Source organism: Anguilla anguilla, chromosome 10, assembly GCF_013347855.1.
Source record: "Anguilla anguilla isolate fAngAng1 chromosome 10, fAngAng1.pri, whole genome shotgun sequence".
Taxonomy (NCBI): Eukaryota; Metazoa; Chordata; class Actinopteri; order Anguilliformes; family Anguillidae; genus Anguilla; species Anguilla anguilla.
Genome location: NC_049210.1, coordinates 1,311,924 through 1,335,130, shown reverse-complemented (window position 1 = coordinate 1,335,130; position 23,207 = coordinate 1,311,924). Strand labels below are relative to the sequence as shown.

The 23,207-nt window shown below is 43.9% G+C and overlaps 3 protein-coding genes across 7 annotated transcripts; all 3 read left to right on the top strand.

Annotated features, from left to right (window-relative positions):
- Nucleotides 1-5,110: 5,110 nt before the first annotated feature.
- On the top strand, nucleotides 5,111-10,531 carry LOC118206647 (transmembrane emp24 domain-containing protein 2-like). Of its 2 annotated transcripts, XM_035379574.1 has the most exons (5): nucleotides 5,111-5,417; nucleotides 6,546-6,738; nucleotides 7,926-7,946; nucleotides 8,923-9,030; nucleotides 9,214-10,531. In XM_035379574.1, exons 1-5 carry the CDS (start codon nucleotides 5,238-5,240, stop codon nucleotides 9,336-9,338), a joined length of 627 nt encoding a protein of 208 aa, XP_035235465.1. In that variant the 5' UTR covers nucleotides 5,111-5,237; the 3' UTR covers nucleotides 9,339-10,531. The 2 variants fall into 2 exon arrangements, with proteins under 2 accessions (XP_035235465.1, XP_035235467.1); XM_035379576.1 differs by lacking the exon at nucleotides 7,926-7,946 and having other exon boundaries at nucleotides 5,114-5,417.
- Nucleotides 10,532-12,232: 1,701 nt separating this feature from the next.
- On the top strand, nucleotides 12,233-16,300 carry gtf2h3 (general transcription factor IIH, polypeptide 3). The gene is made up of 13 exons (XM_035379573.1): nucleotides 12,233-12,349; nucleotides 12,584-12,663; nucleotides 12,902-13,008; nucleotides 13,180-13,325; nucleotides 13,611-13,673; nucleotides 14,151-14,180; nucleotides 14,324-14,352; nucleotides 14,443-14,517; nucleotides 14,617-14,670; nucleotides 14,892-14,960; nucleotides 15,169-15,304; nucleotides 15,710-15,746; nucleotides 15,875-16,300. Exons 1-13 carry the CDS (start codon nucleotides 12,340-12,342, stop codon nucleotides 15,942-15,944), a joined length of 906 nt encoding a protein of 301 aa, XP_035235464.1. The 5' UTR covers nucleotides 12,233-12,339; the 3' UTR covers nucleotides 15,945-16,300.
- Nucleotides 16,301-16,502: 202 nt separating this feature from the next.
- On the top strand, nucleotides 16,503-23,089 carry LOC118207008 (rab5 GDP/GTP exchange factor-like). 4 transcript variants are annotated; one of them, XM_035380253.1, is made up of 9 exons: nucleotides 16,503-16,587; nucleotides 17,890-18,058; nucleotides 18,625-18,761; nucleotides 19,204-19,358; nucleotides 19,911-19,980; nucleotides 20,127-20,262; nucleotides 20,617-20,708; nucleotides 20,848-21,104; nucleotides 21,295-23,089. In XM_035380253.1, the coding sequence occupies exons 2-9, from the start codon at nucleotides 17,898-17,900 to the stop codon at nucleotides 21,853-21,855; spliced, it is 1,569 nt and encodes a 522-aa protein (XP_035236144.1). In that variant the 5' UTR covers nucleotides 16,503-16,587; nucleotides 17,890-17,897; the 3' UTR covers nucleotides 21,856-23,089. The 4 variants fall into 4 exon arrangements, with proteins under 4 accessions (XP_035236144.1, XP_035236145.1, XP_035236147.1 ...); XM_035380254.1 differs by having other exon boundaries at nucleotides 16,511-16,587; nucleotides 17,872-18,058; XM_035380256.1 differs by lacking the exon at nucleotides 16,503-16,587 and adding an exon at nucleotides 16,650-16,721.
- The last annotated feature ends 118 nt before the right edge of the window (nucleotides 23,090-23,207 follow it).

Genomic DNA, 23,207 nt, shown 5'->3' with positions numbered 1-23,207 from the left:
TTGCAGGACAGTTTCAGTATGTGTAGGAGAACTGGGTCTGGTTTAAGGCAAATTGTTTTTTTATTTGTATCTCACTATCTCGGCATTTTAGTGACTGAGAGCGTCTGCATTCCTGATCATTTCTAGGAACTAGCACAACATTCAGAAAAGCTTTATATAATAAATATATAAAAAAATACTTTAAAAAAAATATAAAAGTGCATGTTATGTGAGTCCATTCGGATAACATTTGAGTATACATGCTGTAAAATTGGCGCCATTTTTAAAAATTGTTTTTCTGTCAATGTTGACTTTTTTCCCATATAGAAGAGAAATTAACTTGTGTGTAGTGGAGTACAAATATAGAAAATCTCGATGCATTTGCAAAATAACCTGTTGGTGAAGACTGACTTTAATTATTGTACGTCCCCGTTACCTTCATCAGTCGCGGGCCTAAGGACTAGGATTTCAGTAAGTCTGTCCGTTTCAGTAGTCGGTTGTATGAAGGGATGAAAGCGCGCGGGGAACCTGGCTCAGCCGTCAGCGTTCGGGCTCTCTCGAGGACCAATTAGCGCTAACAGGCCTCCTGATCGGCCGATAATGGCCCGCTGCAGTCTGGAGATCTTACCCTGTAACAGGCAATGATTTGATAGCGGAGGACGCTGATTGAATTAAGGGGGCATTTTCTCCTTGTTCCGGTAGAGGATAACTCGGTTGTCGTTGCAGTTTGATCTGTCCTGATCGATGCTGTGTCCGTGCCCTCGGCCACGGATTCAGCTGGGAAGCAGCAGTAGGAGGTGGAGTTCGACAAGAAACTGCATAGGAAGGACTGAAGACTGTTTTTATGCAATAAATGTGCTCGCCCATGGTTTAAAGTATTTTCATGAGCTAGGAATAATTATAACAACAACAACAGCAATAATAATAATAATAATTGATAATAATAATAGGAAGCCAAATTGAAAACAGAGTGAATCCCTCTCGCCACCTACTTCAATGAAATGGGCTACATTTAAAAATCAAAACTGGCCATAATAACCTATAACTACATGTATCAAGGGTTTCTCAAACCAGCGCCCCAATAAACATTTCGCCTATACCAAGTTAGATATACAGCCCACGCACACACAAACAGAAAGATTAAACCATTACAAATTGTATTCACGCGGGATAGTCGATACCTTCTCAAAAAGGAGACCGATGACGGTACGGAAACATCTTTTGAAAATACGTTTTAATGCGTTTCAACACCGTTTGAAACATGGAAAAAGCGCATCTATTATTCGAAGGATTACGACGGGAAAAGGGTTGGCTCAGCTTCATCTAGGGGGAGCAGGTGCGTGACGTGGCTTTATTTTCCATTAGGAAAAACCCAAGGGTCTAAGACTCTTGTACTCAATTTAATTGCCCTTGGCCACTCCTATGCCATTAGAAGTTGTTGTGGCAGCAAGTATCACCTTGTTTTCCCTCATAAGATGGAGACCAGTGACTTGTATGTGCTGTGAACACGACTCCAAATACTGCTTCACGAGGGAATAAAAAACATCAATTGAATAAGTGAGTATTCCGGACAATCTGCGATCGGTTTGACCAGTCTGAGGTCGTGTAAGTTTTGTCTGTACTTATTTTAGCGGGTGGAATTACTTGGATATTTAATTAACCAAACTGATTTGTTTAAAATTGTTCGTCATATGTCTCCGAAACGTGCTTTACAACCAACACAAGTGACTGAAACGTTACGGAACAAAGAGATGATTATTTTATTTACAGGTAATGTTTTTTAAAATTTCGTTTAAAAAAAAAAAAAGATTTTCTTGTGTTGGGTATATTACGATATCTCTAAAGTATTTCAAGCAACGTTAATGTTCCTAGAGCGTAATATGATTATTAAGAGGCTTCATGAGACCGAACTTCTCTTAAACACTGTTATGGGGATAGGTTCAAAACCTTTACCATTCCCCCAACATTACCAAACGTAACATTGCCAAATCTAACGCATACTCCTTGCTGAAGTTACTGTTTCCTACATGTTTATTCTACCTTCCAATTGTAGTATTGGCCATTACCTGAGGGAAAGGCTCTTTAAAAAGGCAAAATGTTTCAGGACCAAGGACAGAGTATTAGCAGAAGATTTCACAGTCCGAACCCATATCTGTCCCCACTGTGCTGTATTATCAGCCTCAACAAGTGCCAAACTGCCGTACTACATTCATTCGATTTCAAGGGCACTTCGTCGAAGTTCCTGGCATCTTTGCAAAAAAAAAATCGCAATGGGTTTCCAATAAATTACTGCATACGCTCGGCTAATTCTGTTCACTTGTGGAAAAATCTATGCGCAAAACATTAAGAGCAATTTAAAAATTAAATATTAATGCACTGAACGAGCGTTCTGACCTTTACATTACTACGGTCTCTCCAAGTTCAGCAGCTTAATTTTATTTGAATACGTATGTACTATGGAATTATATGTAGCGGAATAAAATAACAAATTGTATTGAAAAATAAAATAAAATATTACTATACCTTTTAAAATTGTTTCACCAGGCCGCGAGACGCCCGCCGCAGTATGGGTACGAAGATATACAGAGAACGGGACGGGGAGATGCACGTTCTTCGCTTTGAGCAGGAGCCGTTGACGATCCGTTGTCTCCGGACCTTCAAGGAACTTCTGAAATTCGTGCTCTTCAGTTACACGGTGCTGTTAGGGGCCCTGTTATTAGCCGGATGGACAACATACTTCATGGTTGCCAAATAAAAATATAAATATCAAGATAATGTAAAAAAGGAAAAAAAAGTGACAAGTGTTCATTTTTGTCTGACATAAACTGTGGTGAAACGTGCATTGTGCCATTCTTTTTTTTTTTTTTTACACTGGCAATGCAATATTTGTGTTCATGTTTTGTTTTCATAAACCGTGTATGGCCAGTGGAATTCAAGATGTTTATGCCGGATGTATAAAGCCTGCTTTGATTGGTTTAAGAAGATTGACTTTGAAAGTGCAGTATTGAAATATGTAAACAACGTATAGGCCTATATCGCGATAAAAAAAATTATTAGGCCTACTATAAAATCATCTAACGTATAAGTTGTAATTGAGGGCAAATGGATATTTCTGTATTATGCCAGAGTAACAGTGCATTTAAAGGCATTTGATTGTAGTGAGAAAGAAATCATTTAGAAATAAAGCGTTATACAGACCCACAGCATTAAGTGACAGAGAACACGAGATAACAGACCATCTTAATTTCAAAAAGTATGACAGAAATAATCTTTTAATTTCATAATTAGTCTTAACAAGATTGTTTTGAACCTTTCCCTTTCCGTCTCGTGTACATTGTCGAATTGCTGAAGTGAATACTTCAGTTCACAGCGACAGTCATTCTTTGCTATAGCCATAATGTTAATATAATGCTCGCAATAAAATGAAAACTCTTGGTCACACCGAGCCAGCTAACACAGTTTAATGTACTTTTTTTTTTACATTACAACAGAGTCGTTCTCTAATTAATCAAAATTGCACAATGCGCATTCAGACACAAAGTTACAGATAAAACAGAATAGCAGGATAGGTATTTTCTAAGAACATGTCATGTTTATTTATTATTAGAAACTGGTCTTCTTTAGAGACTTTACTTCCTTTCATTTTTTATTTTGGCTACGCCTATTATTATAGGTTCGGCACCGGTTATATATTGCTGATTACATAAACAACCAAAATTGAAATTGTAAAACGGAATTTATTTAACAGCCTATTTTCAAGCTTGAGACGGGAATGGGCAACTATCAATCAGCTAGTTGTGTGTTTGATTATAACTAACTCGCCTTTTAATTCCAAGACTTAACCTACTGTTTTGCTGTTATGATTGAACGATGAAACGTTTTTTTTTTGTTGTTTGTTTGTTTTTTTTAAAGGAAATTTCGATCTTTGCGGGTAATTACCTAGCTGTTAGGTCAGCTGGTGTTCATTGTCAGCTTTAATAATTTACCTACCCTTCCTCTTTTTTGTTCATTAAAATGCTGTTCACTAAACAGATAACAGGTAGCCCTTTGCAGAAAGTAAGTGGTAACTGGTTGTCATCGATGTAATTTGTATTAAATCCTTGTGTTCTGTTTATTAGTTTCCGTGAAACTGTTAGCCTGGGTAAAATATGCAAACGACATTGTTGGTATTTTAAAGGGATGCAGAAATAGAATGTATGCATACTCAATAAATATTATTTTTTATCTTAATTCCAAATAATATAAACAATATGTATGATTAATGGTCGTCATTTACCTCTGCTATAGGACACATTTAACGACAATGAAATTGTCATTCATTTGTGATAAAGATGTTATTTATATTTTAAAATCCACTATAATAAAGGCATGGGGGGCATGAAACATGTTGATCTGTGAAAAATAAAAAATAAACTAAGTTTTATTGCAGAAGATCGTTGATGTTTATTGTTTTTAAGAGACATTTTCAATTATTTTTCATCCCTTTCTTATGTTCAAAGAAATCATAAAAGTTTAAAACGGATAAATTACACCCAAACTGAACACAAGGGTTGATATAAACGTCAGAAATTCATGCAATATTGAATATATCCACACTAGAACACAATCTATTGCTGTCTAACCTGTAATAACTCTGAAACGACATAGCATACAATTTTCTGAGCACCCCCACATCATCATGTCCGTTGGAAAGGGTAGAGCTGGAAACGCGCAGAATTAGATAATGACATTGTATAAATAAATCATATATTAGCCTATGTTAGCATTTGAGATACGGAGACCCGTAGATTTTTGGTAAAAACTTCCTGTTTGACAGAAATATATAGTTACAATGCTTTAATTCAAAGCCACCAAGATATTGTAGGACAAGATTATCCATTCTGTAATTCACGCTCATCAAAAACAAAATAATTCAATTGTACTATAAGGAAGTACAACATATTGTATGTGCATTTATTTCATGCATATTAATAATTTGAATATATTATGACCGCAAGTGAAATGTATCATGAAAAACACTCCCGATGATATTCAATTGAAACGCGCAATTCGAGAAAACAAATGCAACAGTAGTTTGTACCTTCTCGCACGTCGTTGCATACTTTACGTGGCAGCTTCAGACAAGCCAGTCGCTGCCAGACCGTGTACCATAAACTCCACCTCCGAAGCTCCGCAAGTCGGCGCTCACACTCACGGGGGCTGAGTGTTTTTGCACTCCGGGTATTTTCTGTAGTAATTGGACGACAAATAAAGTAATAATGTTTACCCTTTCAGAATTAATGGTTATTTTAGCAGTGTGTTCGGCCACAGCTTCGGGATACTTCGTTAGCATAGACGCTCATGCCGAGGAGTGCTTCTTTGAACGGGTCAACTCGGGGACCAAAATGGGCCTCATGTTTGAGGTTGCCGAAGGAGGCTTCCTGGACATCGATGTGGAGGTAAGGCCGTGGTGTTGTGACAGATCAGCATAGCAGAAGTGTTAGCCAGTCACCGAGATAGCTGCCTAGGGTGGCATACGTTCTGGGTGCTAGCTAACGTGCTAGAACTGAACCTGCCAACACAACCACGTTAGGATGATTGACATTTACCACGGGAAGTCTGTCTTGTCAGTGTAACTGTGAACTGTTAGCTGGAGTACGCTGTTAGCTAGCAACAAGGAAGCTATTTTCAAATGTGAGAAAGCTGACCGGTAACATCACCCAGCAGTCTGATTTGGCTAATCAGGATAGCTGGCTAATAAGGCAAGTTAATGAAGGAACAGCACGCAATATAGTCAAAGCTAACTAGCACTAGCTAATTTGGAGGAGTGGATTTGGCTAACTAGCCAGTGTCCATTAGATAGCAACCCACTTAACGAAGTTATGCTAGCAGGTTAAGCTATGCGGATTCGCTAGGCAACGGGCAAGCACTACTACTAGATTGCTAAGTGGAGCCAGGTCACTTAGCTCGCACGTGAAAAAAATAGGTAAGTATGTACTGGCTAACTTTAGCCATCTGCTTTCTGTATCTAATTAGCTGCCTTGACATGATTGTTTGCAGTAGCTGATAACTAGTGTAACCCGTCTCTCGCAGTCACTAGCTTGTAACCTTGTCAGGCCAACAGTTAACGTGCCTTGGTTCTCTTTGTAATTCATTAGCTACGCAAGTTTTAAGTTAGGCATGACTAATCGTGTGTAATGAGAATGCCAAATCATATACTCCTGAATCTCTTCAGAATTATTTTTTTTTTTACAGAAAAGTCTTGTTTGATAAACAATATTAGAACCAGTACTAGTGCAACTGTAAGTTGTTCACGAACAGTAGATTGATGAGTGTTTCTGTAATATATTAATGCACTGAGCCTGCCTAATTTAGTTTTTTAAATTCTTAATTCAGTCAGGACAGGCTACATAGATTTGTTTTAAAACCTTGAACAGAGGCTTTAAAATGGTCTCAGCAGTATGCATCAGCCAGTCTGAAAAGACTAGAGCATTGGGACATGGGAACGCATGTCCCCCACGATTTGGCTGCAGCAGACGGACTCATTTTAGACTGATCTCAGACTACGCCCGTCCCTCTCGCTGCAGATAACCGGGCCAGACGGCACGCAGATTTACAAAGGCGACAGGGAGTCCAGCGGAAAGTACTCCGTGGCCGCTCACATGGACGGAACCTACAAGTTCTGCTTCAGCAACAAGATGTCCACCATGACCCCCAAGATCGTCATGTTCACCATCGACATTGGAGAGGCCCCCAAGGGGGACGGCATGGAGACGGAAGGTGGGCGGGGCTGAAAGGGCGGGGGACATATGATTGACACTTTTTTTTTTTGTTTCGTTTGATTACTGTACATCCCCCACTTTCTCTTTAGTCCTTAATTTGGACGACGTGTCACATCAGTCACGGTCAGCCAGCAGGTGGAAATCTGGAACGGCTAATCCTGAGTGTAAACACTGAACGTGTGATAAGCATAACTTGCCCGTCCCCGTGCTGCCCTGCGCTCACTCGTTCAGCTAAGTGGCACACCACGGCAGACTGTGCACTGCCCATCAGTGCTAAAGGTCCAGGGCTGCTCTGGCACGGTCAGGATTCAGTACCGCAAGCCTTCAGTGCACCCATTATTTACTCTCAGGCAACAAATGGGAAAGCGAAGGAAGACTGACAACGGATCAGTCAGTCTCGTCCAGAGTACTGTTAGGCAAAGGGTCGCTGGAGCCAAATGATGACAGGGTGATTTACAGCAATAACAAACACTTTGTCAGACTTCTCATTCCATCACACCTGCAATTATTCTTTACAATTAAAGCCCCATGGAAACAGCTGAAATGGGCTCCATTTTGGGTGCAGAATTACAAAATGCCTTCAGTCTTATTCCGTTTCCCCAAGCACGTCAGCGTACGGTACTCTGAAATGCAGCTGAGGCCTGCAGTTGTATTTAAGGCAGGGGTGCACAACAAGGGCCAATTAATTTCAGGATTTTGTACCAACATTTATTCAATTAGCCCAATCATATCTTGGCATGCGTATAAGCACCAGCTACAGCCCCAGACTGCAAGTGTATCAGGGAGATTTCACTGTGTTCAAGTACAGGAAAGAAGCAGTGTCTATATCTATGGTAATGTATAGATATTCTATATCTATGGTAATTGGTCGGAACAAAAACCAGCATGCAGATCGGCACCCCTGATTTAAGTTAAACTGGCTCTGAGCGACATTCCAAACTCAGCTCTTATTCTTGCACCTGTGTGCCTCCTCCATGATTAAAGGAAGGGGAATAAGTCACAGTGAAATCAGCCACGTGTTTCTGTCTTTACCATCAGGAAAAACACTGACTTAGAGATGATTAAATACTGTAAGATTTTCTCCTTTCACCTGTAACTAACTCTCGAGCCCCCCCCACCCCACCCCACCCCCGGTGATCTGGAGTTTGACCTCTCTTGACTGTGTGTCCTGACTCTCTCCTCCAGGTGACGGTGACTCCTGGGACGGTAGGTTGGATGCTGCATGAGGATAAAAAGCTTTCGTGTCGCTTATTCTTTCACTCCTCAGCCTTGTGCAGCATTCAGCCCTGACCGCTGTTCCAGTGAAATCACTATGGTTTTGTCAGCAGAAATGCCATAACACTCTCTGACTGTGTGCTTGGTTGACGTTTCCTAGACACTTACCCCTGTTTATAAAGTTAAAACGGTGTTCCCCGATTACCGTGTGGAACTAATGGAGATGGCATCCTGAAAGCATCGTGTTTCGCTGGAGTTGAATTTTTGATTTAATTGCCTTGTTAGTGGTGGAAGTGCTTTTGCCATACGTTAGTGAAATACCGCTTGTGGGTCTGGCACTAAAAAAAGATGTACTGAACATTTTTTTTGATGGAGTGTGCATGCGGCATTATTACAGTGAAGGTTTATTTATTCAGTTGGTGATCTGTCCCATAAATGTTAATCTTGGTCATCATTTTGAGTACTGGCGAGAAGGAGGGTAACGGTGTAGCATTCGTAGCAATCCGTTTGGTACACGCTGCAAACCACAATTACAGTCTTGCTTTAACACACGTGCAAAACTTTTCTGTCCACCTTCATCTGGGCAATATTCAAATGTCCCGAACCGTGAAGTCAAAATCGAGGTACATCCCTAAGCAAAGTGCGTGCGCCGTTACACCCCTGCTAGCAAGATACTCTTCAGCCTTTTCAGTGATGTAGACCAGTAAACTCCTAGCTTCGTAACATGAGAAGTATTTTAGCATGTGTTACGGTCTGGACTCAAATATTTGTCTTCATAGCTACACCAGTGGGGAGAAGGGGGGGAAAGACCCTGTTTTTCGAGTTGGGCAGATGTTTGAGTTACAGGACCCTGCTTGACTACATTTTACTGAATATCTGCAGTTTGGGGGGTGGTGGAGGGTGGAGGGGGATAGTTGGCCCTGTCTGAACGTAACCGGCGATGTTCCCGCCCTGTCGTCTGTCTCAGCTCATCAGAACAAGCTGGAGGAGATGATCAACGAGCTGGCTCTTGCCATGACAGCAGTCAAGCACGAGCAGGAGTACATGGAGGTCCGGGAGAGGATACACAGAGCAAGTAAGCCCCCCCCCCCCCCCCCCTCCGCATTTTCTCAGAAATAAAAACACCATACTATTCAGTTATGTCAGATTATTGTTGTGCTGGAGAGGCAGTGAGCCTCATGAAAGGACAAACTATTTGCCAGGCATCTAATCTGGAAACCATCTTTTTCCCCCTTTTTTTCATCCCTTCCTTCTTCAGTCAACGACAACACGAACAGTAGAGTTGTGCTCTGGTCTTTCTTTGAGGCGCTGGTGCTGGTGGCTATGACCCTGGGACAGATTTACTACCTGAAGAGATTTTTTGAAGTACGGAGAGTCGTTTAAAATGGCTTTTTTTTGGTTTTTGTTTTTTAATTATTTCACCATGTACCAGAAACATCACCTCCACAGTTCAAGATGGGGAAACTATTTGATTTGTCTGCGATGCCTTTTAGTCATGCTTTGTGTCTGTGAAGCCTTTCAATACAGGTTCTGGTTCCTATTTCTGTTTCTGGGTTTTTCTTTGTTTTCCGATTGTATTTGTACCTTCTTCTTGATGTTATAATTGTATTGTTTTGAACTCCTGGCCTTTTTAGAAGTTGAGGTTAAAAAATGTTATTGTACACTTTTTAAGTTTCGACTGTTGCTAGCACAGAGGCCATCTGTTTGTTCTGGTTTATTTGCAAAAGCTTTTGATTTCATGTGAAGAAACGGGGACAACAAACTAGCAGTGACAACATGGCCTTTCTTCCTGCACTGATCGCGAATTAAAGCTGCAGTCACGTCGAAGAGATGTGGTTTTGGGATTGTGTGCACCAGGTCGTCTGAACTGATGTCAGCTATCCCAGGAGTCTTCAATCCTTTGGCTTTTGGGGCAAAGTGGGCTTTCATTGAAATTGCAGCTTGTCACCGTGCTTGATTTTTTTTTTTTGCCTATTATTTTCTGAATAAAACCGACTTGAACATTGGGGAAAGTCTGCAGAACAACCCAGGCAGTGATTGGACGCAGTCCAATATTTTGATTGGCCACACTTGCATCAAGTGGCCACTTTTTTAAAAATAATGCTGAGCTGTTCAGACTCTCGATTCTTATGCAAGTCCAAGGAAATATGTTTTATCATTCAAGGCACATACTGTATGCATTTGGGAATGTTTCTATATAGGGGAGCATGGGAGCTTAATTGTGTGTGTGCGTGCGTGGGTGTTTGTGTGCGTGCGTGTGTGTGCGTGCGTATTTGTGTGTGCAGACTGACCATTTTGTGAGTTGCATTTAAAAATTAGCTTTTACTCTAATAAGAAAAAATGGTTATGTAATTTTGTATAATTCATTTTTTGGTTTGGGCAGGTATGTGCTTGGTTAGGGAACTTTTTTGTTACTTGGGGAAATGGGTGTCTGGTCAGTAAAGGAAAGTCATGACAACAAAGATTTTGTGCAACGGAGGACAACTCAATCAAATCTGTAAAGGTTTAAAGGTAAATGCTGTATGTAACATATGAACCAGATTTGGTTAAAAAAATAAATAACACTTTAAAACTTTTCTCTTTGTCTACATCTGTATAAATCCTCTGAAATCAAATGGTATTAAAAGTTTTAATTTTAATCAGGTCTCTGGAATCACTGAGGTTTGCTGACTGATACAAAATTGAATTACAAAAACAAGAGTATAAGATGTGAAGAGTACATTGCTGCCACACGGAGCTGTAACTTGTCTTTTCAGGATGGGTGGATAGGGACCCGGCTCAAAACAACTCCTGTCCGCCGTACCTCTCTAAACAGGCTGCCGTACCGCGCGGCCTAACAACCCTAAAGTAACAATGCAAATCAGATCCGGGGAAATGTAAAGCTAATTGGACATACGACTCCTATATTCAAGTAGCTTGTATGTTATTCGCACAGGGCTAATATCACATAATATCACTTTTCGACCACTTAACGTTGTTACATTTTAAATCCCTGCGTCTGTGTTGATCAACTACAACAGTAGGCCAGACGTAGGCCTGCTTACCTTGCTGGTTTATACAAAGCAGCCAGTCTAAGCAGATTCCAGGGAAACTTGCCTTGTTTCGCTTACTTGTCAGCACTGGGACTATGTCACATTCTTGCAACTGCTGGTGCATTAAAGCCAAATAAAGACGGTATCTTCGCGTGTACTACCACGCCTCTGTTTCCGAGACGCCATCTTTTGTTTTTTCAGCGGTTTGGTTAATTTACCCGGGTTTCGCCCTATGGTTTCGCCAGCGCTGACCACTGTGGCGCTGACGGTTGTTTGAAAATTTATCACGTGAGATGAAGGAATCGTACCAAACCAGCTGATTAACTCCCCGCGAAAATTTACAGCCACCCCCTGTAGTCAGGCAACTCAAATTTCACTGATCAGAATATACATTAACAATACTGAATATGGAACGTATATTTCCCTCAAATTTTGACATTTGTATCGATCGTCTGATTTCCTATAGATGGGACTGGCCGCCTCATCTAGCATGGGGAAACCATAAGCACAGTTAGAATTTTTCAGTGGTGTTTTGACCGGATGATAATATGGGATATCAACGATATTAATATTTTAGATTGTGGCTTTTAAACTGATAGAATTCAACATTTTAATACGGTTATAATTCTGTCTAAATCCCATAATTCTGTTTCTATGTTATACGCACATCAATTGGTAACCCACACCTACCCCCTTTGCTCATGATAGGTTTAATGTCGGACAGGTCAATAAAAATTCATTTTCCTGTTTTAGGGGACTGTAATTTATGTGGCTGATGGAATGCAATTTGTGTGCCATGATTTTCTTTTTTATATGTTGAGAGAAAACATGAGTAGCAATTTCGCTACCATTTTTGTTCTTTTTTTTGTTGCCCTTGTTGTTGGCAGCAATGACTGGAATGATTTCTGGGTAAAAATGTTAAATGAGTTCCGCCCCGACCTGTAGGATGATGTGTATAGAATGTGCCAGTCTTGTATTATCAGTTTTCAAAAAATGTGATTTCAGTGGTGTTATGAGTAGTTGTAGCTATTTATGGACGTGTCGCGCTGAATTCAATTTCTAGCATTTTTCTCAAGTCACTTCTGCTCTCAGCGTCACAGCTGACATGCAGGATAACAGTGTCGAAAATATAGCTAACGATTACTCTAACATTTGCTAGCTACCTTAAGTCTTTTACTCAACTGTTTCGCTTTCCGAATGCACTAGTTTGCCACATTTAATCAATCAATTTTAACAACTTCCACATAATGTACCTTTCGTCTTCCCAGATTGATTTCGCAATCCAGTCGCGAGATACTGACGTAATCATTTCGCGACTCCATTGTCAGATGGGAAAGCAGTGACGAGCTGAGATGGCATCAGGTTAGCTCAAAGAACCGTCTTCACTTTTATATTTGTTATAACTGAAACGATCATCAATTTAACGTCATGCACATGTGAAATCGCAAACTTGAATTGGTCTAATTTGCATTTGTTTGTGTTCCTATATTGAAACCGGTTAATGCGTAGCTTACATATTCGCTTTTAGTCTGCTAGTTAGTAGCTACAGGACATTACTGTAAAATTGCACGCAGATAAATATTGTTTTGTTTGCAGATGATGAAATAAGTTTTCTGGTTATTGTGGTGGACGTTAACCCCATATGGTGGGGTCAGCAAGCACAACGGGAATCCGAGGTAAGGTGACCTCGCACCCAGCTAGGTAGCTATAAAGTGTTGAATCGCAACATTTAGGTTTTATTTATATTAATGGAATTATCGTCTTGTGGAACACTTGGTTTATCGTTTTACATTACTCTCCTTTTGTCCGTTCCGCAATATTTCCTTGTTAGTTTGGATAAGTGGTAGAAGTGGTATCAAAGCCAGCGTGATTGCTTGTCAACTGTCTGTTTCTTATTCTCTTCCAACTCCCCAGTTCACCTTGTCCAAGTGTGTGGACGCAGTCATGGTGATGGGGAATTCACATTTGGTCATTAACAGGGCCAACAAGTTAGCCATTATCGCCAGCCACTGCCAGGAGAGGTAAGCATCACTTCAGCACAACAGTCGATGGAAAAAGGGGCTTGAGATGTTCAGATGTGTCATTCTTTTTCCTTTCAGTTTAGCTTTCCTGAATTCTACTTTTCATTTCCATCTCCCCCCCCCCCCCCTCTACTTTTTATCTCCTCTTCCCCCCCTTCTGCTGGCATGCAGTCATTTCCTGTACCCCAGTAAACATTGGAAGTCTGGGGACGCCACTGGAGACGACTCAGCACCAGCCAGCGGGGACGGCAAATACGAGCTCCTGTCAGTGGCCAATGACCTGATCGCCGAGGAAATCAAGAGCCTCATGGCAAGAAGTGAGTCCACCTTTTAAAAGCGCCTTGTGTTCCTGTGATCGCAAAATACGAATGACAGTTGTGACGGCACCTTACGCACAGAAAACAGAGGACGTCCACCTGGCTCAAAGTTTGTGAATAATTAGTAGAACAACATCGTCAGTGATATGTGGGTATATTTCACGGTGCCCTGTATCCAGGAAGTGGTATGACCAGTCACCTTTGGGATCGTTATCAACATACCTTGTGATAGGTGGAGCTTCTCTCTGTTTCCTCCAAGTAAAGTGAGGTCTGTTGATTTTACAGCCGATGTGAGGGGCCTCCAGACGGACACCCTGCTGGCGGGAACTCTGGCCAAGGCGCTCTGCTGTATCCTTCCTCACAGCTGGTACACATTGAAACAACATCACTCCCCATTCGCTCACAGCCGCTACACATTTAAACAACATCACTCCCCATTCGCTCACAGCCGCTACACATTTAAACAATATCACTCCCCATTCGCTCACAGCCGCTACACATTTAAACAAAATCATTAACTACCAGTTCATCTCATATGACCTACCAGTGATAGTCTATAACAAAAGCATTCACTCTTGGGACTGACTACATACTGTGTTTTTGTGTTTATCAATGAATGACTTCATTTTATTGTAATATTGAATATTAAAGTTTATTGAATATTTATCTTTATTTTTATCATCTCAATAAAGCACTTTGTTCTACTTTACTGGATGAAAGGTGCTATATAATGTTTATTTGTGTTTATGGTTATTATTAAAGTGCACACAACAGTGTGTATATGTGCATATGTGCAGGTATTTGCTCTTAACATTTCATGCTCAGATATTCACAGAGTCACAAAGGAGCTGGAAGGTAGTTGGTCCATTTTTAAAAATATTCTAATTATAATTACGGTGAAAGAGAATCCCAATATGGTAAATATGTGCTTTTTAGGAACTTGGCGCTTTTAAAACTTGATTGTGCTTACTTTGCCTTTCACCTTCTGTCTTATCCAGCTGGACAAGAAATAAAATCAAGGATTTTGGTACGTTATCTTATGAACCCGTCACACAAGTCTCATGTGTTCTGTATGTGTTGTGAATAACAGCGTTTTGTTTTCTGCTCTTAATAACAGGTCATTAAGGCTGCAGAGGACTGTGCTCTACAGTACATGAACTTCATGAACGTGATCTTCGCGGCTCAAAAGCAGGTAAGATGGCCTGCACCACCATTAACTCATACTGGCCTGTTCATTTATTTCCATTTTTGCATGAGAGTGGAAGTGACTGTTGTTTTTTGTTTCTTTTAGAATATCCTGATCGACGCATGTGTGTTGGATGTTGACTCTGGTCTTCTCCAGCAGGTGAGGCTCAGTTAGCTGTCTTGTCTGATTGACTCTGCAGTCAAACTCAGCCATTTGCATGTGCTCAGCTTTGCTCTGTGTGGGAATAACTGAGCCTTTCCCCTAGACTCAGGTGTTTTATCCTCTCCGCACGGTCTATATCAAAATGACTGGTGACCCGTGTAGGATCATGTCCTGTAAACCTCAGGAAGTGACGTTGCATTATTGCACTGTATTACCAGGCCTGTGACATCACAGGGGGGTTGTACCTGAGGATACCACAGAAGCTTGCTCTGGCACAGTACTTGCTAGTAAGTACATCAATTACACAATCAGTATGAATGATATTATAATTAAACTGAAGATAAATTTTGTAAATTATCTAAAGGCCATCCTGAAAATGTATAATCCCTTTTGGTCCTTTATTTCCTTTGCTAGTGTTAAATTTCTGTGTGTGTGTGTGTGCGCGTGTGTGTGTGTGCGTGTGTTTCTGTGTGTGTGTGCGTGTGTCTTTGGCAGTGGGTGTTCCTGCCAGATTCCGACCAGCGCTCCAAGCTGATCCTTCCTCCTCCAGTTCACGTGGACTACCGAGCAGCTTGTTTCTGCCACCGGAATCTCATCGAGATCGGCTACGTCTGCTCAGTGTGCCTGTCCAGTGCGTCACAATCATCGTCTTCCTCTTCCTTATTGTCCTGCTTGGCCATTTCATCTTCCTTGGCTTTGTGGCTAATTTTTTTGCTTTGCTTTTGTTTTGAGGTATCTGCAATAGTACTGGACAAAGTAAAAAAATAAAGTAAAGGCATATCTATTCAGCTGTCTGTTTACCAGAATGAAGTCCTTTTGAAGGGTATAATGTGCAGGTATAGTCTGTCGAGACCATTTATACAAAGAGAATATATTTAATTGTGTATTATGACTAAGACCGTTCTGGATATACGTAGTTATATATTTTAAGATGCTTCCAAATTTTGGTGACTCCAAGAGGTTGACATGGCTGTTAATGAATTAAGCTCTGGTTTTCTGCTTAAATGTGCCTCTTCTTTTTGTTTCTTACATGAAGTATTCTGTAACTTCAGCCCTATCTGCACAACATGCGAGTGAGTATCATTTTGACGTTGAAGCTTTGTAAGAAAATGTGTTGCTGATTTGAAAGTTGTTTGTATTTCACGATCTGACGCCCTTGAATGCATTTTGCTCACACTCCATTGATTTATTTATTTTGTAGAACTGCCTTCAAACTGCCATTGCCTCAGATGCTGAAGTCAAAAAAGAAGAAACTGAAACCATCAACATAACGAAGGCATTTCAAATTTCAACGTCAAATTCAAATAACAATGTAAAAACGGCATTTGTAATTATGTTCTTACAGAGGTTTTGGTTTCTTTTTTACAATTCTACCATTGAATATTCTTAAATGTGCCAGATCTCTGAATAAATGGAAGACGTGTTATCTGATAGAATTGTGTCATCCAGTGTACAAGAAAATCTGCTATTATTAATTTATTTTGAATATCTACAGTGTATTTTTACATGAAACATGCCATCTAAAGCTATAGCATTAACTATTTTGATATACTTTTTTAAACCAGTCTGTGTTTTGTAATTACATTTGTGTATCATTAATAAAGTTCAAATGCATATAATAAAAAGATCAGAACTCTTGGTGTAATTACTGGTGAAATCTACCTATCCGTAGTGTATGACAGTCGTTGTCAATGTTTGAAGAATGCATAATAAATGTGCTTGCAAAAAAAAACAAAAAACAAACTGCTATAAACTGCGACAGCCGGCAAAGATGATTAGTAAGTAAATAAATACATTTGGAATGCCAACTAACTGGGCCAACTGGACGTTATCCATTAAAGCATTTCCGGGTTACACACTGACGTTCGTTTCTGCGAAGCGGGTGACTTCACGCAGTTAAAGAGCTGGCTACAGGTTGGTGATTTTATTTTATGTACTACTAGACTAACTATTTTATTCTTATTTACCAACTTACGTTTCATACAGACTGCCATATTACTTCTAGTTAACGTTTTTGTTTAACTCTTTACAGGTGACAAGTTGTTATCGTAAGCAAATTATCGAGTTTGCTAACTTTAGTCTACACTGTTTGTAGCTGGTTAAACAGCTGAACTAGGTAGCTAACTACGTTAGTGATAGACGGTCAGACGACTTGACTTGCTACTACTATATACACTAGAAAATCATAGACACATGTTCTACCGATACTACTTTTTGGTTGTGTTAACTGTTAGCTGGCTAATGTGTTGCTCGTAAAGTCGACAGCTAACTGTAGTCTAGTCTAATATTAACAGTACCGCTTTGCTGTTGTGTAAACGACTGTTCGCTTACTCGGAATCATTGGTAAATTAACTAGTTATGTGATATTAGCGAAATTAACTTGTGAAATTTGACTTTAACGGTGTAGTCTAGATCTAGCTAATTTGGGTATTCAAGACTTGATAGGTTTGAAAGCTCACACTAATTTACTACCTAGCTAGCCTATATAGTGTCACTTAAGTTAGTCTAAATTGGCTGTTTTTCTGTCTATTCTGACAGAAAAACATAAAATGACATTACCAAACGCTGTCCAGCTACACGTTAGAACCTTGATGGCTGGCTTTTATGTCGTTGTGTACGATTAGCGGATAACTTTCTAGTTCAAGTCGATATAGTTATCAAACAAAGCCAGTGTTATTTCTTGTTTAATGTACACCAGAAGCTATTTAGTCAGCGCACAGTTCGCTATATACGGCATTATCGGGCTGATTTATTCACCAGGGTAATTTAGCCCATGAACAACTGTGAAAAATATCTAGCCGCAGGTCCTAGCCTGCTAGTTAGCAACAAGTACTATGTCAGTTGACAGGTCATTCAGTGATCACGAGGGGTATATTATTGAGGGTCGAATTTACCCCCTCTTGTCGCTAGGGGGAGACAAACACTGATCGGTATCATGCATTTGTGAAGCTTGTTATTTCAAGTTTTGGATTGTGGGTGGTATTATAACTAATATTGTTTTTCCTTAGGGGCACTGTAGACAAGGGGTGTCCAGTCTTATCTGAAAAGGGCTGGTGTGGGTGCAGGTTTTTGTTCTAGATTCTTCTTTTGAAGGTCTTGATGGAAGACCATGATGAGTTAATGTGGACCCACAACGGGCTCTTTTTACGGATGAGATTGAGATTGCACGACGGGGCCGCACTGGTAATGTGCTTACAGGTGCTGCTTTGCCCGCAGGTGAGATCATGTGGGCTCAGCAGCAGAGGGGCATCCACGTCAGCCAGGCCGAGCTGCTCTGCAAGGATGGCTGCGGTTACTACGGCAACCCCGCCTGGCAGGGCTACTGCTCCAAGTGCTGGCGGGAACACACGCGGCGCAGCGCACAAGGAGACCGACAGGAGAGCAGGTATGGCTGGCACACAGGAGAGCAGGTAGGGCTGGCACACAGGTGCAGCAGGTAGGGCTGGCACACAGGTGCAACAGGTAGGGCTGGCACACAGGTGCAGCAGGTAGGGCTGGCACACAGGTGCAGCAGGTAGGGCTGGCACACAGGTGCAGCAGGTAGGGCTGGCACACAGGTGCCGCAGGTAGTGCTGGCACACAGGTGCAGCAGGTAGGGCTGGCACACAGGTGCAGCAGGTAGGGCTGGCACACAGGTGCACAGGTGCACAGGTAGGGCTGGCACACAGGTGCAGAAGGTAGGGCTGGCACACAGGTGCAGAAGGTAGGGCTGGCACACAGGTGCAGATGCATACCCTGTTCTCCAGAAGCTGTCCAAACTGCTGCTAGTCTGACCATCACTGACGTGTGAACAACATACTCGTGTCAGAGGTGGCTGGCTCTGTCAGACTTAGACTGTCCTGAACTGAAGAATTTCTGTCGAACTTTTGCCGGGAAGTTTCACTGTATGTGCTCGTATCATAGACCGTATGTATGCGTCTTTGTTGAGAATGCGATCTGAACTCCCAACAGCTCCAGCTTCAGCAGCAATGGAGGAACGTCCCTCACCTTCTCCAAGTTCGAGGAGAAGAAGAGCATTGAGAAAGGGCGCAGGGTCAACACCATGAGGCGGCTGCTCTGGGGAGCCCCCTCCCCTGCAAAGCCCCCAGGTTGGTCGGGGGCGTGGTCTTAGCAGCAGAGGTGGGGTTTGGGGGCGTGGCGTTAGACGCAGAGGCGGGGTTTGGGGGTGTGGTGTTAGACACAGAGGCGGGGTTTGGGGGTTGTGGTGTTAGCAGGAGAGGCAGGGGTTGGGGGTGTGGTGTTAGACACAGAGGCGGGGTTTGGGGGTGTGGTGTTAGACACAGAGGCGGGGTTTGGGGGTGTGGTGTTAGCAGGAGAGGAGGGGTTTGGGGGTGTGGTGTTAGACACAGAGGCGGGGTTTGGGGGCGTGGTGTTGGACACGGGGGGGGGTTTCGGGGTGTGGTGTTAGCAGGAGAGGAGGGGTTTGGGGGGCGTGGTGTTAGACACAGAGGCGGGGTTTGTGGGCGTGCCGTTAGCAGGAGAGGAGGGGTTTGGGGGCGTGGCCTTAGCTCTCCGCTCTCCCCCCGACAGGAGAGTCGTCTGAGGGGCGGGAGGCAGCGCTGAAGGCCTTCCAGAGCCTGGAGCCGGGAGACTTCACCAGCTTCCTGAAGCTGCTGCGCAGGCCCTCGTCCCAGCGCCTCAAGTCCCGCTGCACCGCCTTCCTCAACACCATGGAGGCCTACCACGTAAGGGCTGCGCGCCACCCGCTGCTGCTCCTGCGCTGCACCCGCTGCTGCTCCTGCGCTGCACCCTCTGCTGCTCCTGCGCTGGTCTGTTTGCTGTTTCTCCTGCAGTTGCGGTGGCGTTCCACTTTAGGCAGCAGAGGGCGTAGTAGGAATTGCTGGTGACACCCAGGCTGTTGCCTTTAAAAGCTGAGAGGATCTGGACCTTTGGGTCCTCCTTCTTCCACTTCCACAGACGACTCACTATGGTTTCTTCTGCTAAAGGCAACATCCTTTACTGATTCCACACTAAACCATCATCACCCACACTGCTGACCTGCACCGCACACTCTACAAACCTCATGTATTTTTGTAAATATTTTGGGTTCTCTTGTTAATAAATATTCTTTTTTGCAACTACTTTGTGTGTGTCTCCCACTTATGTTGTGGCTTCCCCTAGCAGTCATAACAGCTGCTGCTGGGGTAACAGGCCCCACCTCTGTGTGTGACACTACGGCCCCCCAAACCCCTCTCACCTCTCAGCCTCACCTGCAGCCCTCTCTCCTGCCCCTGCAGGACCTGCCCGTGGAGAAGCAGTCGGACCTGGTGCAGGAGTTCTACCAGAATGCCGCGGACCATTTCAGCGGTCAGTGCCCTCAGTGTCTGTGAGGCCTTCGCGCCTGTGTCCCTTTAAGATCTTCCCCAGGGATTCACTAACCTAATATTCAGTGGTTCCCAAGATCAAATGTTGGACTGACCGCTGTCTCTCTCTCTCTCTCTCTGTGTGGACAGGCTTGTCGGAGGAGCACGCAGCTCAGACGATGGAGCACATTGAGAAGCTGATCATGACGCAGCTGCATAAGTGGGTGTTCTGCCACGACAGCAGCGACGACGAGCAGAAGGACCTGGCCCTGCAGCGGAGGATACGGTGAGCGCTGCTCGGCCCGAACAGATCCGCCCCTGTCCCCGAACCCCTCTGCCCCTGTCCCCGCCCCCCTCTGCCACTGTCCCCGAACCCCTCTGCCCCTGTCCCCGCCCCTCCTCTGCCACTGTCCCCGCCCCCCCCTCTGCCCCTGTCCCCGAACCCCTCTGCCCCTGTCCCCGCCCCCCCTCTGCCACTGTCCCCGACCCCCTCTCTGTCCCAGACCCTCCCCTCCACCACTGTCCCCGACCCCCTCTCTGTCCCAGACCACCACCCCCCTGCCCCCCACCCTGCTGTAGCTGGCGGTAGGTGAAGCCTCGGCAAAAAGCAATGTGACCTGATGACCTTTGACCCTTGCAGGTCGCTGAACTGGGTCACCCCGCAGATGCTGAGCGTGCCCTTCGCTGACGAGAGGTCAGAGGCCAGCGACCCCTTCCTGCCCGCCATCACAGGTAAACGGCGAGGGAGGGGCTGTGAATGACCCGATTAGGGTGACATTCAGTAATGTGTTTTCCTCTCAGGTATACTGCAGGTTTGAATATCTTGCCTCTGTAATACCGTTTTCTCCCCCCCCACCTTTCCCCTGTCCAGCGATCATCGAGATGGACGCGAAGCGAGCCCCCCAGGACAAGCTCACCTGCGTGTCCCGGTGCAGCCAGAAGGTGTTCGAGGTGCTGGCGTCCTCCAGCAGCGAGCCGGCCAACGCCGATGACTTCCTGTCGGCGCTGATCTACGTGGTGCTGAAGGCCAACCCGCCGCGGCTGCACTCCAACATGCAGTACATCATCCGCTTCGGCCTGCCCCACAGCCTGATGGCCGGGGAGAGCGGCTACTACTTCACCAACCTGGTGCGTCACGAAAACAAAACTTTATTACACGCTGACGATCCAAGTACCATTAGCACACTAGTATTATTAGCATATGAGTATCATTAGCACATGAGTGTCGCTAGCATATGAGTAACATTTGGGATGTAAATGAGAGTGCGGTTATGACTGAGTCAGAGCGAAGTTGAAGGCCTGCGTCTTCTCTCCTCAGTCCTGCGCTGTGGCCTTCATTGAGAAGCTGGATGGACCAGCCCTGAATCTGAGCCCAGAGGAGTTCGAGGCCTACATGCAGGGGCGACGGGTGGCCCCCCGGGGCAGCGAGGGCCAGCGGAGGGCCAGGGAGACGCGGGAGAAGCTGGTGGAGCTGGGGAGTCGGCAGGAGAAGGTGACCCTGGGGGTGCAGGCCCTGCAGGAGCAGCTGCAGCAGTGGGTGCAGTCCGTGCAGGCGCAGGTGGATGAGATCACAGCCCAGTCACCTCCCGCGCAGACTGATGAGGTCACCGCTCAGTCGGTGCTGACGGAGGTGGGTGAGGTCACAGTCGTCTCAGCGCCAGAACAGGCGCAGGTGGATGAGATCACAGCACAGTCAGCACCGGCGCAGACTGATGACGTCACAGCTCATTCAGTTCTGACGCAGGAGGATGAGATCCGCCCCACAGCCCATTCCGCTCCTCCACAGATAGATGAGATCACAGCCAACTCTGTGCCAGCGCAGCCTGATGATGTCACAGATGTGTCTGTGCAGACCCAGGTGGAGGCGATTAGTGCCTAGGTGAGCGAGTATATGAGCTGGTGGGGAGAAGTACGCAGCCTTCCTGTGCTTTGGCTGTGTGCAGGAACACAGCCCGTTGGAGGGCACAGGGAAGGGTACTACATAGGATGCCGTTCTTCTCCATTTTTTCCAGCTGTCTGTTCTGGTAGGATTCAAAGGCCTCATGCAGCCACAGCACGCAGCCACACACTGACCTTCCACGTTCCAGCACACTCCGCCCTCAGTATCTGAGCACACTTCTGCGTCTTCAGCACCAGTGTCACTGCTGTGAGTGAGAGAGGCCAGCTGTCACTGTCTCCTGTTTACATTCATGAACTTGTGCGGGTCGAGGTTTTTCCATTTTTTTCCCCATAATTTATTTGCTGGCATGTGGCTGAGGCTTACGAAAAGAAAAGCAGTCTCATGTTTAAGGCTGAAGAGACTAGGCGGTGTGCTTTCTGGTTCTGAAGCCCGTTCTTTGCACCTTGTAAACCGGGGGCTGGACATCCCTGATCCACGAGTACTGGAGAAACTGTAGGTACTTCTCAAGACTTAATTAATTGCACACATAAATTAATTATTAGCTTCCTCAGTATTTTACTCCGCAGTGCTGTGGCTATGACGGGGTGCCTGCCTTTTGTTTCCAGTTTTGAAGTTTAGTACCCTGGTCGTGAGGAGAAGGGCCAGTTCTTGCAGGGTGCGGATGTGTTTGTGGCTTTCTGTTGTCTTGGTGCCAAAGTGCCTGAACATTTAAGCATTTCTCAAGTGCCTTTCCAGACATTCCTTTTTATGGAAAGGAACACAGTAACCAATCAGTAACTCACTAATGAAACCACCATGTGGGGCAGGGGAAAGTGTTTTTGTCCCGAAAACAAATGTTAGTGGGGCAGTGATGTGTGTCCTTTAGTGTGTACTGTTTGTGTTAAGACACATTCCTGTCTTTTATGATACCTTAGAGCACAATGGTGCCTTCATTGACCTTCTAGTTATGCTTATATATTCATAAAAATCATGTTATATTATTATGATGTAGGTTTTCTCATTCTCATTCTCCTCTAAGTTCTACAGTACTGTTCAATAGTACTAATACTGGTTTGGTGAGACAGAGCAGAATGTTGTGTCTGTGTGTGTGGAATAAATTGTGCAAACGCAGAAAAGCCTTACTGTTTACACATTTTAAATACAGTTCCCAAAGATGATGAAGATTTAATGTAATAATTTATATACTGTATTGAAAATAAATAGAAGATCCTGATGTTTTGTTGTCTGGGCTTTACTTTTTCCTGTCTCTATTCACAGACTGCACTGAAAATATTCTTACACATGAAACTGCATCATAGCGGGAAACTCCGGGGGGTCAGACAATGAAAGTC

Coding starts and splice junctions, on each gene's coding strand:
- LOC118206647 (XM_035379574.1), top strand. CDS start 5,238: ATGTTTACCCTTTCAGAATTAATGGTTATTTTAGCAGTGTGTTCGGCC. Junction 5,418..6,545: donor TCCTGGACATCGATGTGGAG/GTAAGGCCGTGG, acceptor CTCTCGCTGCAG/ATAACCGGGCCAGACGGCAC. Junction 9,031..9,213: donor GGAGAGGATACACAGAGCAA/GTAAGCCCCCCC, acceptor TTCCTTCTTCAG/TCAACGACAACACGAACAGT.
- LOC118207008 (XM_035380253.1), top strand. CDS start 17,898: ATGTGGGCTCAGCAGCAGAGGGGCATCCACGTCAGCCAGGCCGAGCTG. Junction 19,359..19,910: donor ACACCATGGAGGCCTACCAC/GTAAGGGCTGCG, acceptor CTGCCCCTGCAG/GACCTGCCCGTGGAGAAGCA. Junction 20,709..20,847: donor CTTCCTGCCCGCCATCACAG/GTAAACGGCGAG, acceptor TCCCCTGTCCAG/CGATCATCGAGATGGACGCG.
- gtf2h3 (XM_035379573.1), top strand. Junction 12,664..12,901: donor AAGCACAACGGGAATCCGAG/GTAAGGTGACCT, acceptor CCAACTCCCCAG/TTCACCTTGTCCAAGTGTGT. Junction 14,671..14,891: donor ACTCTGGTCTTCTCCAGCAG/GTGAGGCTCAGT, acceptor CTGTATTACCAG/GCCTGTGACATCACAGGGGG.